At 32.2% G+C, this 13,498-nt stretch overlaps 4 protein-coding genes across 4 annotated transcripts in view; 2 read left to right on the forward strand and 2 right to left on the reverse strand.

Moving 5' to 3' along the window:
* LOC115883549 (F-box/LRR-repeat protein 16) overlaps positions 1-8,627 on the reverse strand; it is a 35,868-nt gene extending 27,241 nt beyond the window's left edge. The window contains exon 1 of the mRNA XM_030901918.1: positions 7,897-8,627. Within this exon, the coding sequence (XP_030757778.1) occupies positions 7,897-8,562 (666 nt within the window). The 5' untranslated portion in view covers positions 8,563-8,627. The remainder of the gene's footprint in view (positions 1-7,896) is intronic.
* A 1,431-nt stretch (positions 8,628-10,058) lies between these two features.
* On the forward strand, positions 10,059-11,245 carry LOC115883587 (cyclin-dependent kinase 7). The gene is made up of 2 exons (XM_030901946.1): positions 10,059-10,642; positions 10,701-11,245. The coding sequence occupies exons 1-2, from the start codon at positions 10,139-10,141 to the stop codon at positions 11,214-11,216; spliced, it is 1,020 nt and encodes a 339-aa protein (XP_030757806.1). The 5' UTR covers positions 10,059-10,138; the 3' UTR covers positions 11,217-11,245.
* A 41-nt stretch (positions 11,246-11,286) lies between these two features.
* LOC115883596 (eukaryotic translation initiation factor 3 subunit I) lies at positions 11,287-12,693 on the reverse strand. Its single transcript, XM_030901954.1, has 4 exons — positions 12,552-12,693; positions 11,912-12,439; positions 11,641-11,851; positions 11,287-11,584 (listed from the first exon to the last, which is right to left on the reverse strand). Exons 1-4 carry the CDS (start codon positions 12,552-12,554, stop codon positions 11,346-11,348), a joined length of 981 nt encoding a protein of 326 aa, XP_030757814.1. The 5' UTR covers positions 12,555-12,693; the 3' UTR covers positions 11,287-11,345.
* A 75-nt stretch (positions 12,694-12,768) lies between these two features.
* On the forward strand, positions 12,769-13,492 carry LOC115883623 (prefoldin subunit 1). Its single transcript, XM_030901984.1, has 3 exons — positions 12,769-12,922; positions 12,975-13,087; positions 13,183-13,492. Exons 1-3 carry the CDS (start codon positions 12,893-12,895, stop codon positions 13,403-13,405), a joined length of 366 nt encoding a protein of 121 aa, XP_030757844.1. The 5' UTR covers positions 12,769-12,892; the 3' UTR covers positions 13,406-13,492.
* The last annotated feature ends 6 nt before the right edge of the window (positions 13,493-13,498 follow it).

Consider the following 13,498-nt stretch of genomic DNA (forward strand, 5'->3'; position numbering starts at 1 on the left):
TTTGTTAAATAATGTATAATAATTTTGTAGTTCGTTTTAGAGTTCATTTTAGCAATTCTTTGTAATTAACGTTAGGTAAATAACACAAACACAAAGCCATAGATAATTGACTAAAGTCGGTCCTACACGATGCTTCCAACGTGGGACGCATCATTTGGCATATTCTTCGACAATATTGCAATTCACAAGTGTGTTTTGTACACGATGTGGACACATCGTGTGGAACCAGCTCAACTAAAAATTAATATTATTTTTAAAGACAAAATACATATTTCTTTAACATAAATCGCTATTGCAATTGTCTATCAATATAGCATATTAGCGTTGATTGAAGAAATAAGAAGATGCGCAAACTTATGAGCGATTTCGTGGCACAAAGCCTGTCCGAGATGTAGCTGACGATACTGTCGCCGCTAGTCAACCTGTCCGAGATTTAGTTTAGCTCTGCGCCGCCGCTTTGCACTGATAGTCGCATACAGCACAGCGGATATGGAATATTGTACCGTAGTTCTGCTTTTAGCCAACAAAGTGGGTGGTTGCCGAAGGCAGTGTTGCCAGAACTACTGATTAATCAGTAGATTTACGGATTTTGGATACATTACGCTAATAATTAGGGATGTGTCGGTATTTGAGTAACGCGATTTTGAAGCGGTATTTTTTATAACGTCGTGTCGCGCTCCACAACGAATCAGGAATCTGTTGCTGAAGAACGACGATCATAATGACGACAAAATTATAAATTATTTATAATTTGCAAATAAATTATTTATAATCGCTCTTGAAGTTAGCTCGAACCGTAGTAACCGCATAGCGACTTGTTTAACTCTAGCCGTCGCGATTTCGTCGGTCGCCAACAGTAGTATTTGGAACTGGTAGTCCGTAGCGCCGCGCGATCTCGATGTGTTCGCTCCAGCCGTCGCGTCGCTCTCCTAGAGTTGTAGTTCCCTGTCGCGAACAGAAGTAACTGCTGTAACTGGGCATCGACGCTCGACCTCGGCGGCGACCTACTTCGCTCCAGCCGTCGCGCTCCTAGAGTTTTAGTTCCCTGTCGCGAACAGAAGTAACTGCTGTAAAGGTGCGTATTCATTATCCGCACGAACGAACGAACGAACGAACGAATGTTCGCTAGTGGTATGGACGGGGACCGCACGATAGAACCGCACGAGAAGACCGCACGCATTTCTTCATTCGCGCGCCAGTTCAAATCGTCAAGATATTGTTATAAACCTGTTTTTTTTTGTTTATATACCGTCATTGAATTATCGCTAAGCAAGTTACTATGGAGCAGTGCATAAGAGTCGGGCTAGGAAGCGAGAGACCGGAGTTCGAATCTCGGCCGTAACATCACTTTTTTATTTTTTTAAATACTGTTGTATTCTATAGTTTATTTTTGTAGTATAAGAAAAAAACTATTTATTCTGTTATTTTTAATCTCCGTTATTAATATAAATTGATTGTTAGTACAATACCTCATTTAATATAAAATAATATTCTACTTTTTGAAATGTATCGGGCCCTAATTGTACCTAAAAGTAATATATTTTTAGTGATATACCATATTGTAAACTATTTAATATTTTAGTCACTTAAAAAGTTAATTTGCATTGAATAATTGCCTACCATTAAAGGAAATTTGAGCTATATAATCCTTGATGGGCATATTCTGGGTATGCAAATACTTCCTTTAAATTTTGGGTGTCGTTCAACCGATTTATTCTCAAAACCAGAAACTTCTACATATAAAAAGAAGCAGAGGTCACTAATTATAATAAACTTCACCCTTGGTATTACTTCCACTAATTATAATAAACTTCACCCTTAGAATTACTTCTATCACAATTACAATACGTTCATCTGCATTGGCATTTTCTACTTCTCGATGGGAAACAATAAACTTCCCAACATTTTTTAAATGATGTAACAATTCCTCTTGTGGTTACTTTTCCATAGATATCCTCAACTCTGTCCTCATGTGAATTCAGAGGCAATGAAAATGAAAATTATTTACCATGAACATCACAAACTAAAAACCTAATAAACAATTTTATACCGAATATAGAAATAAATTTAGTATTCTTACGTATCGTCCAAATCCGTGTTAATAGATAATTATTATTTTTAAATATATTTTTAGAACTGCTGGTTTTAGTAATTATTAAATTAAACGAACTAAAAAGTCTTAAAAATAAACAATTCTTAACCATAACCCCAAAAAATGCAGATCTCCTGTCAACTTTCTTTATTTTTTTTTACTCATTATTTTCCTAGTGACGTCACAGGTGGTATGCGCGAACTGAACGAAATTGGAGCCACTATCGATCATACCTTGTATTCTTTTACCATACGTCTAAACGCCTTTGATGTACCGACTCGAAGCGGATGGTCGAGCGCACGAACGAACGAACGGCCGCATGCGTTCGGTCCCCGTCTAAATATACCGCACTTTCATTCGTTCGTTCGTTCGTTCGGATAATGAATACGCACCTTAAATCTGAAAGCGCACGCAGGCGAACGCCTTTGATGTACCGACTCGAAGCGGATGGTCGAGCGCACGACCGAACGAACGGCCGCATGCGTTCGGTCCCCGTCTAAATATACCGCACTTTCATTCGTTCGTTCGTTCGTTCGTTCGTTCGTTCGTTCGTTCGGATAATGAATACGCACCTTAACTGGGCATCGACGCTCGACCTCGGCGGCGACCTACTTTGCTCCAGCCGTCGCGCTCCTAGAGTTTTAGTTCCCTGTCGCGAACAGAAGTAACAGCTGTAACTGATTATCGACGCTCGACCCCGGCGGCGACGTACTTCGTTCCAGCAGTCGCTGGAGCGCTCTTATAGGGTTCCGTTTTCGCCTGTCGCGATTTGGTCGGTTACTATTGGCGTTGGTGCTCCCGTCGCTACGTTACTTTCGAAATAGCGATTTTTGGTATTTACTAGGCACGGTATAAAATAGCGTTGTTAGAAAGATGAAACGTAAAAGCAAATAAAATAAAATAAAAATGTTATTTGCTTTTATACATTTATATAAGTTTTATTGTTTATATTTATTTTTAAGGTTTAATGATGGCTGGAATTGCCGAAACCGGTCACCAATAAACATTTTTTTTGACAGTGGTTTGGACTTTGTTCTTGATTTTAACATTAAATATATTATGTTGCAATACACATAAATATGAGCCGTTCAAGACAATACGTCATTCCTTGATATTTCTTCAAAAATTAAAATATAATGCTACTTCCCGCAATATAATGAAAAAAAGCATTATAGCGGCAGGTAATCAATTTCACAAGCAACTAACTATAGTATTATTAGACACTGTGGAAGTCGGAACCTCGATTACAAAATAGCGGTATTTTGTCGCGGTATTTTTCTGGAACGGTCGCTACTGTAACGCGACTTATGTGGAACTGGTTTTCCCATCACTACTAATAATACGGATTTTCTATCGTTAAAAAAATTAATATAATATTATATGATTAAACAAAGAACGGCGTCAGAGTTACCTTGGAAATGCTGTGATTTCATAAGTAAAATATATTATGGTAAATGTCAATAGTCGTCATTTCCAAGCCAACTAAACGACTTTTCTCGATCATACAAAATATTCAGTACCTATAAAAGATTTTCTGTTTATTCTATAGGTTACACAAGTAATTTATGTATCCTATCAATAATATTAATAACTTCAAAAATATATACAAATAAATGCTTGATTAAAAATAACCTTAAAAAATATTCACATTATATTTAACAATTTTATCTACTGGCTAATTTATTAAATTGTTTTAGAAAAAAAGTTAAATTGTTATAGGGATACAATATCTTTCAAGTGCAATTCTACTAAAAACAATTAAATTTGTCTTCAAACAAAATCCTGTTTTCTGGGATATGCCCTTAACCTTTCTGAAAGAGTAATTGAGAGGTCAAGTTTTTAAATCTTTTTAGATTTCAAAACAACAATTCTGAGAAAGTTTCAAATTAGATCTGACCTTCTAAAAAAATTAAAAATACTTCTATATACAAATACGCTTTTACTTTGTCTTTAAGTTTACTAATTTCACAATATTTCAGTATGTGATTCTCCGTTTATTAAAATTTTATTAAAACAACAATTTAATGTAAAAATATAACTTTTGTTGCTAATATTTGATGTTAACTGCTGAAAATAAATCTGTACGTGTTTATTATTTATTAAAATTAGCAAAATAGTAATTATTAAAAGACAAAAAATATATATTTACTTTAAATGAAAATAATATGACCTTTGCAACTGCACATTTAACTTTTTAATTTAAACAATGTCTAGTGTACTCATATATTATTTTGTGAACAATGTGCTGTTAAAGTTTAAACACGAACTACGTAACAGTAATTTAATTTAACTTCAATTTAAACAGTATTAATATGTTCCGAGTAATCCATTTAGAGTATAATTAATTTTGAAAATAAACTTTGTTCCGTATAACAGTTGTGCTTTTGCAAAGCAAATAAATCAAGAAATACAGTATAGAGATTATTTTTAAGAATATTTTAAGAATAAATGAGTATACCTCATTATATACCTATATTATCAATTTGTTAATGTCCAAGATATATAATATTTTAATTGATATTGTAATTTTGGCTAGTGTTATTTGGTCAATATACTAGCTCTATAATAATTATATTATTAAAATACAATATAAACGAATTGCATTATTGAAAGAAGTATGTGATTTTTTGCTATGAAGTAAAATTATATTTGAGATTAAAATTATATTATAAACAAAAAAAAATAATATTAATTTTTAATGGGATATACACCCACCGCACCGGCATGAAAAACGAGCACCTTAAAATTTCCATGTATTTTAAAGTTTTATATATTGTGTTCTGTTCATTTTCAATGTTGTTTTACATATTGTGTTATATTGGACCGATTTTGATGATTTTTTAAGCAATTTGTAGCTAAATTAATTGACTTTTTAGTATCTCTTTCTAAATTAAAAATGAATGTTGCCATCTATCAATTATACAAGAGAAAACAAAATGTTATTTTGGTGAAAGTTTGAAACACCCTGTGGAGTACGTTAACAAAGCAAGGAATTTGAACATAATTTTGTCATCTAGTTGTATCTTTTCGCGATAGTTTGTTTTTCGATTCATCTCAATAGCTTTATTTTTTTGGAGATATTCGCTAGATAACATTTTTTCGTATTTTTGCATTGAAACCATGCCTTTGTTTTTGGTTCTTGTCACAGACCTATAAAAGACCTGTTTATGATGTTGACCTGTTATTTCGCGTATGCAAGTATATACCTTTTACTTTTTCAATAAATGGGAATTTTTTCCAACTTTTGAAGGGCACGCTCATTTGAGGAGCTATCTAATGTGTATCATTAAAACGACAAAACGACATTGGAATTGGTACGTTTGATGAGATCAAACGTAGACAAATTACTGGTATTGTCGAAATAGCACACGAACCTCCCAAATTTCTGTACTTTAGTCGCAAAGTTATATAATCCGCCAAAAAATTGTTTAACATTAACATACATGCTTTCCGCTCAATAAAAAACGGGTTCTTACTATATTAATTAGGTTTTTTATGTGTATAGGGGGCATCAATAAAGTAAACTGAATTCATGAAGACAGCAAATAACTTTGTTGTCAGAGATGTTTATGATTTATGTAATGTCACTGTTTTTGAAAAATTATATTATTATTGTCCGTTGGTCAGTTAATTTAGCAGATATTTTTAAGTCCAAAAGTTGATCTCTACCATAATAAATTAAAGCAACAACAGCCGATACTTCAGAATTTAAAACCATCTCTACTAGAGTAAACGTCAATAAACAACAATAATATGATTTTTCAATGACAGTGACATTCCAAAAACAATAAACCCAATAAACACTATTTAATAAGTGTGTTGATGAGGATCCAAAATCAACGCTAAAATTGCTGTAAATCGTTGTTACTGTCCTATTCAAAAGCGCATATCCCCAACAAAAATATAGCTATTGACACAGATAACAGTGCTATTGAGATAAATCAAAAAACAAACTATCGAGAAAATACGTGCCTAGATGATAAAATAATTTTTAAATTCCTTGCTACGTTAATATATTCCACAGGTTGTTTCAAACTTTCACCAAAATATCAACATTTTGTTTTCCCTCGTATAATTGACAGATGGAAACTTTCATTTTTATTTTAGAAAGAGGTACAAAAAAGTCAAATAATTTAGCACAAATTGCATAAAAATCATCAAAATCGGCTCACTAGAACAAAATATATTAAACTTTAAAATCCAAACCAAACCAAACTAAAATGCATGACCAAATGAGTATATTATTAAACTCTAAAAATCTATATATTAGGTATATTATATTAATATAAGATATTTTAATATATAGAATATTGCAAAATACTACTATTTTAACTATTATTGAAACTTTTGAGATCTTCTCTATTTATTTTATTTTATTGTATGTACATATTTTATTGGCTATTGGGAATACTTTTATCTCCTATAAAGCCGGCTACGGACGATGAGCGATAATATAATATATATTATAGCTCACATATTTTAAAAAATCGCTTTGCATTAAAAAGTGCAGGTCGCTGCGCATTGATGCTATAATATATATCTATATCCCGGCGATATCGGGCGATATATTTTATAAATGAACGAATATGCTTTCCGAGCGATTTTTAGGATGTATATTTCCCCCCTCTTGCGTTGCGGTACTCGTGAAGAAAGCAAATCGGCGCGTGGCGTGTGTTTTACGTGATTTGATATCATTTTTATTAGATGATGAAGTTCATAAAATTTAGTTCTGTTCATTCGAAAATAATTTGTAAATTTTTCGTCACTTAATTCGTTAAAAAGTGAAAATTCTCCTCGTTTTTTTTCGGTATTTGATATGATTAGATAACCAGAATCTTGGTGCTTGTTTTGGTTACTAACCATAATTGCTAATAAATTGTCGCTTTCAGCATCTGATTCATCTGATAAGCTATCAATGGTATCAAGTAATAAAAAGTCTTTCGCCATCGCCATTTTCTACACAATAGAGTTCACTAAATCAGCCTACTATATTGAAAAATAAAAAAATATATATTCTAGTGCACTGCAGTAATAATATAATATAATATTATAGCTTACTGCCGAGCTTTAATATATATATTATATTATCGCTCATCGTCCGTAGCCGGGTTAAAGCCAACACCTCTTGAATTATTTGTTAAGCTTAATTAGCATGCAATCGATTATCAATCCTGTAAAAATGTACTTAATAAGTTGGTAATTACATATCTATAAATCACAAAAAAAACTATTGTTATTATGGTAATTTTTAAAATGTCAGTAAAGGTTATATGTTTCTTCATATTGCTATTGTGTTTAATAAATTATTATGTTTTATTGTTATTTATATATAATATTTATTATATGACCTTTAAACCAAGAAAATCTATCAGTGCATATTTACTAGTAAAAAAATATTTCATTTCATTTTTAAAAGAATAAATACACCACGTAAAAATACATACCTGTGAACAATTAATGATATTTTTTTGTTTATTAGACAAATAATATGTATAAGCTAGGTATTGGCGTGGTTATATAGAAATAAGCAGTAATAATAGAAACTAATGATAAAGAGTTCACATCTCATTAGAGAAGTATTGATAATTTCCCTCTCTTTACGCTAATGGTCCAATTCAAAATAAACCTCAAATTTGTTATTTCTTAAAAATCTGCTATATCTTAACTAAACATTTTTCTTACCTATAAATTATCCATTAAATATAGATACTAAATTCACAATATTTCAAGATTTGATTCACCGTTTCTAATTATTAAATTTTATTAAAATAACATTTTACACCTTAAATAAACATATTCCTTACCTGTAAATGATCCATTAAAGATTCTAAACCCTGATCTCCTATACTGGAACAACGCAGCCTCAACGTATGTATGTGCTTGGACGCCAGCGGAAAAGCGCTAATAAGATCCAGAGCGTCTTCATTAGTTGCTCCCATCAAGCAAAGACTATGAAACCCCCTTCTCAATAACGAAGAATACAGCCTGGACCGTTCCGTTGATTGGAAACTCCTCAACTCCCGGCATTGCAACACCGGAATCATCGCAGTCCAGTACCGAGGCGACCTGTACATTATGTCCCTCCACCTCACGCACACCTGGACCAGCACGCATCGCTCGCTCGGACTAAAATACAAGAAGAACCTGGACAAGAACTTCTCGTCCGTCATCAGCTGATCCCAGGTCAAATACACCGGAAGCGGTTTGGGTTTTCGTATTTGCGGCACCACCGGCGCTTGTGGGGTGTTCTTTAGCTGTTGGTGGTTCCTGGAGGGCAACAACCTGGAAGGTTTCTCGGGAGCCGTGACCGCGGTAGCGCTGCCGCCTCCGCAGAAGACGTTGGTGACCCGTTCCATGACGCTGCCCTTGGAAGAGTGGTGTTTGCTGCCCCGTAGTCCCAGGCCATTGATGCGTTTGGACAGTTCTGCGGAGGCCCGTTCCACGACACCCTGTGCGGATATGGACGACATAGCGGAGGTCGTCGTCAGTCACGAGATCATGACGGTTAGGAGGACATCGTGACGGACCGTGGCGAACCGCTGTTTGACGAGCACTGTTTGGTCGCGAACAAGAGAGGGTAGTGGGAATATCACCCCTTGCGCGCCGAAACCGATCAATACCGGAGGACGCGATGGCCGAACTTCCGAGCTTGGATTTGGAACGAACTGTGGATGGGAATTTTAAACATCCTCGATGGTTTAATTAAGACTCGTTGATGTCTATTTACGAATTTTTAAAATTTGGGTCATGTTTAAGATATATCTTTTCGAAGACAACTTTCCATATCATTGCATCGTGAATGAAGTAACGAGAAGTATTATTTATCGTTAGTTTAATGATTATTAACTCGTTATCAGTTAATATATGAAAGTTTGCTTGTTTCAATTTAATGAAAATAAATTTTAAAATTACTTAATCCTTGTTATAGAGGATGTCTCGACTCAATGCCCCGAAAAAGCTCTGTTACAATTTCTGTTTGAGATTTAAACTTTAATATTTTTTACTGATTCTCATATATTTTTATTTTTTATACAAAATGTTTTAGTTTTTAAATGGAACATTTTTTTCGATTTACAATAAAATTCCTATGTCTAAAATACCATAATGTTAATTTATACTAAGTATAGTTTTTAAAAAATATGTCCACATTTAGACTAAAATTTAGTGTCCTATGGTAAATACATGGTGGACTAAAACTCGTTGTGGTATTTTCTCTATTATTTTGGATGGTACTTTTAACTCTATGGATGGTACCTACATTTTGTATTTTAAAATGAACGTGTTTTTTCTACTTTTTGTTTAGCTAGAAAAGTTTACACTCAAAATTGATATTTATTCTCTGATTTTCTATTTTACAAATTGATTAGTGTCAGCTAAAGCAGTTATCAATAGTTATTAATAATTCGTCATGTGAAAATTTTTAGGTGAAATATGGCTGAAATTAATTAAGACGTTTTTTTACTAATGTTCGTTTTTTCAAAAATGCATGATATTTTTTGAGTGAAAAGAACTACTAACAATAGTTGAACACAAATCCTGTGTTTCATTTTTAAAATACCGCAAATTATTCAACAAATATAAATGTTTTAAATAAAATAGCATGTTTTAATATTAGTAAATTCGTTTTGAAAAGGAAAGTGTAAGTATATAATAAAGCAGCAAAAACCTCTTGCAAAAATCAACATATTATAAACTAGTTAAAATTAATTATTTTTATGATTTTGTCACGTTTTAATTATGTAGTATTCTGAGTTTCATTCAAGCTCATGAATAATTTGGAATAATTTCATTCCTTCCATTCATATCATTTATGATATTATTTTATTAGATAACCAGAGTGATCTCTGAGAGTGATATAGGAAAACCAAAGAGGAAAACGGATTTATATACTTGTCAGTTGTCACACTTATAATGGTTTCAGGGATATAGACAATCTCTATATCTCTGATTGGTTTTATGTTTTAAAAATTTTTCTCATAACCTAACTTTCGTATTACTTACTATTTGATGTATTTTTAAATCTTGATGTAAAAAATTATTTAAATAATGGAAAATAAATTAAAACGGTACGAGAAAATTGCATTTTTAGGAGAAGGTCAGTTTGCAACAGTATTTAAAGCTAGAGATGTTGAGACTGAAAATATAGTAGCAGTAAAAAAGATAAAATTAGGAAGCAGAGTAGAAGCTCAAGATGGAATTAATAGAACAGCTTTAAGGGAAATAAAGTTATTGCAGGAATTACACCATGAAAATCTTATTGGACTATTAGATGTGTTTGGCCATATGTCTAATGTTTCTTTAGTATTTGATTTTATGGATACTGATCTTGAAGTAGTCATTAAGGACAACACAATTATACTCACGACAGCAAATATAAAGTCATATACTCTCCAAACATTAAAAGGACTTGAATATTTGCATTTAAATTGGATATTACATCGTGATTTGAAACCTAACAATTTATTAGTGAATGATAAAGGTGTGTTAAAAATTGGTGATTTTGGTTTGGCAAAAATGTTTGGTTCACCAAACAGGGTAAACACCCATCAGGTATCTTTTTATTTAAATAATTTTTTTTTAACCAATTATAATATACTATTTACTTAAGGTTGTTACAAGATGGTATAGAGCACCAGAGTTATTATTTGGGGCTAAGCAATATGGAACTTGTATTGATATTTGGGCTGTCGGTTGCATTCTCGCAGAACTTCTGTTAAGAGTACCTTTATTTCCCGGAGAATCAGATCTAGACCAACTTACAAAGATTTTTGATGTTTTTGGCAATCCAACAGAAGAAAATTGGCCAGGAATTAAAACTCTGTCTGATTTTATTGATTTTAAACCTTTGCCTGCTATTCCTTTAAAATCAATTTTTACTGCAGCAGGAGATGACTTATTAGAACTTATTTCCAGTATGTTAGTTTTAAATCCAATGGCTAGAAAAACTTGCAGAGAATGTTTGAAAATGCCATTCTTTAGTAACAAGCCTGCTCCTACAATAGGTTCTAAATTACCATTACCTCAAAATATTAGAAAAGTAGCTGATATTGAAAGACAATCATTAAAAAGGAAATTGCTTGATGCTGCAGAAGGTGGATCATTGTCAAAAAGGTTATTTATTTAGTTAGGACAATAAAAATTGATAAACATTTAGATTATCTATAAGTGAATAATTTAATAAAACAAATTTTTATAAATAAAAAAAGTTTTATTTAAAACTTATATGGGAAATTTAGGGTTTATTTACGAGTTATTAATAATCAAAGTTATATTCAAAATATGATGAATCAAAAGTGTGAACTCTAACATAGCCATCCTCACCACCTGAAGAATAAGATTTTCCATCAGGATGAAAAGCAACACTGTTAATTGGGCCAAAATGACCTTTGACACGAGCAAATTCTTCTTCAAATACTAAATGAAAAAATCTTGAGTCAAATTTACCAGCCCTTGTACTGGTCGTTGTAACATCCATAGCTTCCTGACCACCACCTAAAAACGAAAAAAAAAAATACATCCTTTCATTTTCCAATGTATAGATAATCTACCTAGAGCCACATGATCTGCAATTGGACTGATGGCAGCTGAATTAATTGGACGTTCTGTTTTAAAAGTTTTTAAAAGTGCCAGTGTTTCAGTATCAAAAAGTTTTGCGGTATGGTCTTTGGAGGCTGTAATGAACATTGTTCCATCCTTATTAAACTGCATATCATTTATAAGATTATCATGTTCTTTTGTGCTGTTAATTTTTTTACCAGTCTACAAAACCAAATATTCATAGATAAGAATATTATTATTAAACATTCATATTAAAGGTACCTTTAAATCCCATTGATTTATTTCTCCACTTTCATGGCCAGTAATAATCATTTCATCTAAATTATCCCACAAAATTGACGATACACGAGGCCCACTTATTGGTATTCTCAATATTGGCTGTTGTTGGGAGAAACTACTATCAATAGTTCTTACATCAATAATAAAAATTTCACAGGGTTGCTTCATGGCTTTATCTGTTGAGTACACTGCCATATTTGCAGAATAACTGAACATGCATGTTCTTACAGATGACATGGTTTTAATATTTCCAGTTTCTTTGCCTGTTTCACAATCCCAAAGTTTGCAAGTGTTATCTCCAGCACCAGATATAAATTTTGTTGTTGTCCAGTCCACATCGATACACCATACTGCACCCTGATGGCCATTAAATGTTCCCAAACGTTCTCCATTCAAAGAGAACCATACATTTGGTTTGTTATCTTTAGCCGATGAAAATAACAGATCACCTTCTCGATTATATTTGATTTGCGTTATAGATCGTTCATGACCGTGAAGAATAATTGGTTTCTAAAAAATTCATAATTATGTTACCTGTTAAATATGTTATCGCTAAAGCTTAGAAAGAATCGACGGTTGATCGACCGACTTCATGGTATTCATGGCTCTTGAATATTCTTACCATATTCGTTATATGTGAATTGAATAGAAAGTCAACTAAATAATTCTAAAATATAAATATAAAGATATAATGGTTGAAAACCACGATATTTTGATAATTTGAATAGTGAGGTTAAAAAATCAAATTACTATCTGTCAGAATCTATGGATCTGTGATCATATACATTTTTACTTAATTGTTCTGACATTTATATATGATAAAAAAGGAAAGATAATAACCAAATTGTCAAATCTCAAATCTCACGGTCTGTATCACATTTGTTTTTTAAATCAGTTCCTCTGATCAGTTCTTTCCAATTTTGGGTATACTAGTTAAGTTTCTAAAAATTACGTTTTCTAAAAATGTCAGGGGTTGATTTAGAACTAAAAAAGGTGAGTTTTATTCCTTTAAGATGTTTGTATTTTGCAACAAAGTTTGTTTCAGGCCTTTACTGAGCTGCAAGAGAAAAAAGTTGTAACAGAACAAAAACTTCAAATATCGAGAATCCAAATAGAGGCGTTAAAACGAGCAAAACAACATTCAGTTATAACTGAGAGGTATTTTTTGTCTATTTAATCCATTACATTTCATTAGGGGTGGAAAACCACCCTTAATGTGACAAATGTACTTTTTTATATAATGACTATTCTAGAGAAATAGCTGGGCTAGAACCCGTAACAAAAACTTTTGAATCAGTTGGCAGAATGTTTATTTTAACTCCAAAAGACACAGTCCAGGAAAATCTGAAAAAGAAACAAAATCATGCAGAGGAGAAAATTAAAACTTTAGAAACCCAGATGGGCTATTTAGAAAATTCATTAAAAGAAGCAACAAACAGTTTAAGAGAATTAGTTCAACAGAAGAAAGAATCTTAATTTAGTATTAGATATAAAATATCATCTCATTAATTTTTGTAACACATTTTATACAAAAATATCAACATAATTAAAACTAAATTATTATTTATA

Source organism: Sitophilus oryzae, unplaced genomic scaffold, assembly GCF_002938485.1.
Source record: "Sitophilus oryzae breed Bouriz unplaced genomic scaffold, Soryzae_2.0 scaffold_111_pilon_pilon, whole genome shotgun sequence".
In the NCBI taxonomy this organism is placed as follows: domain Eukaryota; kingdom Metazoa; phylum Arthropoda; class Insecta; order Coleoptera; family Curculionidae; genus Sitophilus; species Sitophilus oryzae.

What these genes read in the sequence shown, in the direction of transcription:
- LOC115883587 (XM_030901946.1), top strand. Translation starts at nt 10,139, where the DNA reads ATGGAAAATAAATTAAAACGGTACGAGAAAATTGCATTTTTAGGAGAA. An exon ending in ACAGGGTAAACACCCATCAG is followed by an intron (nt 10,643 to 10,700) that starts GTATCTTTTTAT and finishes TATTTACTTAAG; the next exon opens with GTTGTTACAAGATGGTATAG.
- LOC115883596 (XM_030901954.1), bottom strand. An exon ending in TAAATCAATGGGATTTAAAG is followed by an intron (nt 11,852 to 11,911) that starts GTACCTTTAATA and finishes TTGGTTTTGTAG; the next exon opens with ACTGGTAAAAAAATTAACAG. An exon ending in TGCAGATCATGTGGCTCTAG is followed by an intron (nt 11,585 to 11,640) that starts GTAGATTATCTA and finishes TTTCGTTTTTAG; the next exon opens with GTGGTGGTCAGGAAGCTATG.
- LOC115883623 (XM_030901984.1), top strand. Translation starts at nt 12,893, where the DNA reads ATGTCAGGGGTTGATTTAGAACTAAAAAAG. An exon ending in TTGATTTAGAACTAAAAAAG is followed by an intron (nt 12,923 to 12,974) that starts GTGAGTTTTATT and finishes AGTTTGTTTCAG; the next exon opens with GCCTTTACTGAGCTGCAAGA. An exon ending in CATTCAGTTATAACTGAGAG is followed by an intron (nt 13,088 to 13,182) that starts GTATTTTTTGTC and finishes TGACTATTCTAG; the next exon opens with AGAAATAGCTGGGCTAGAAC.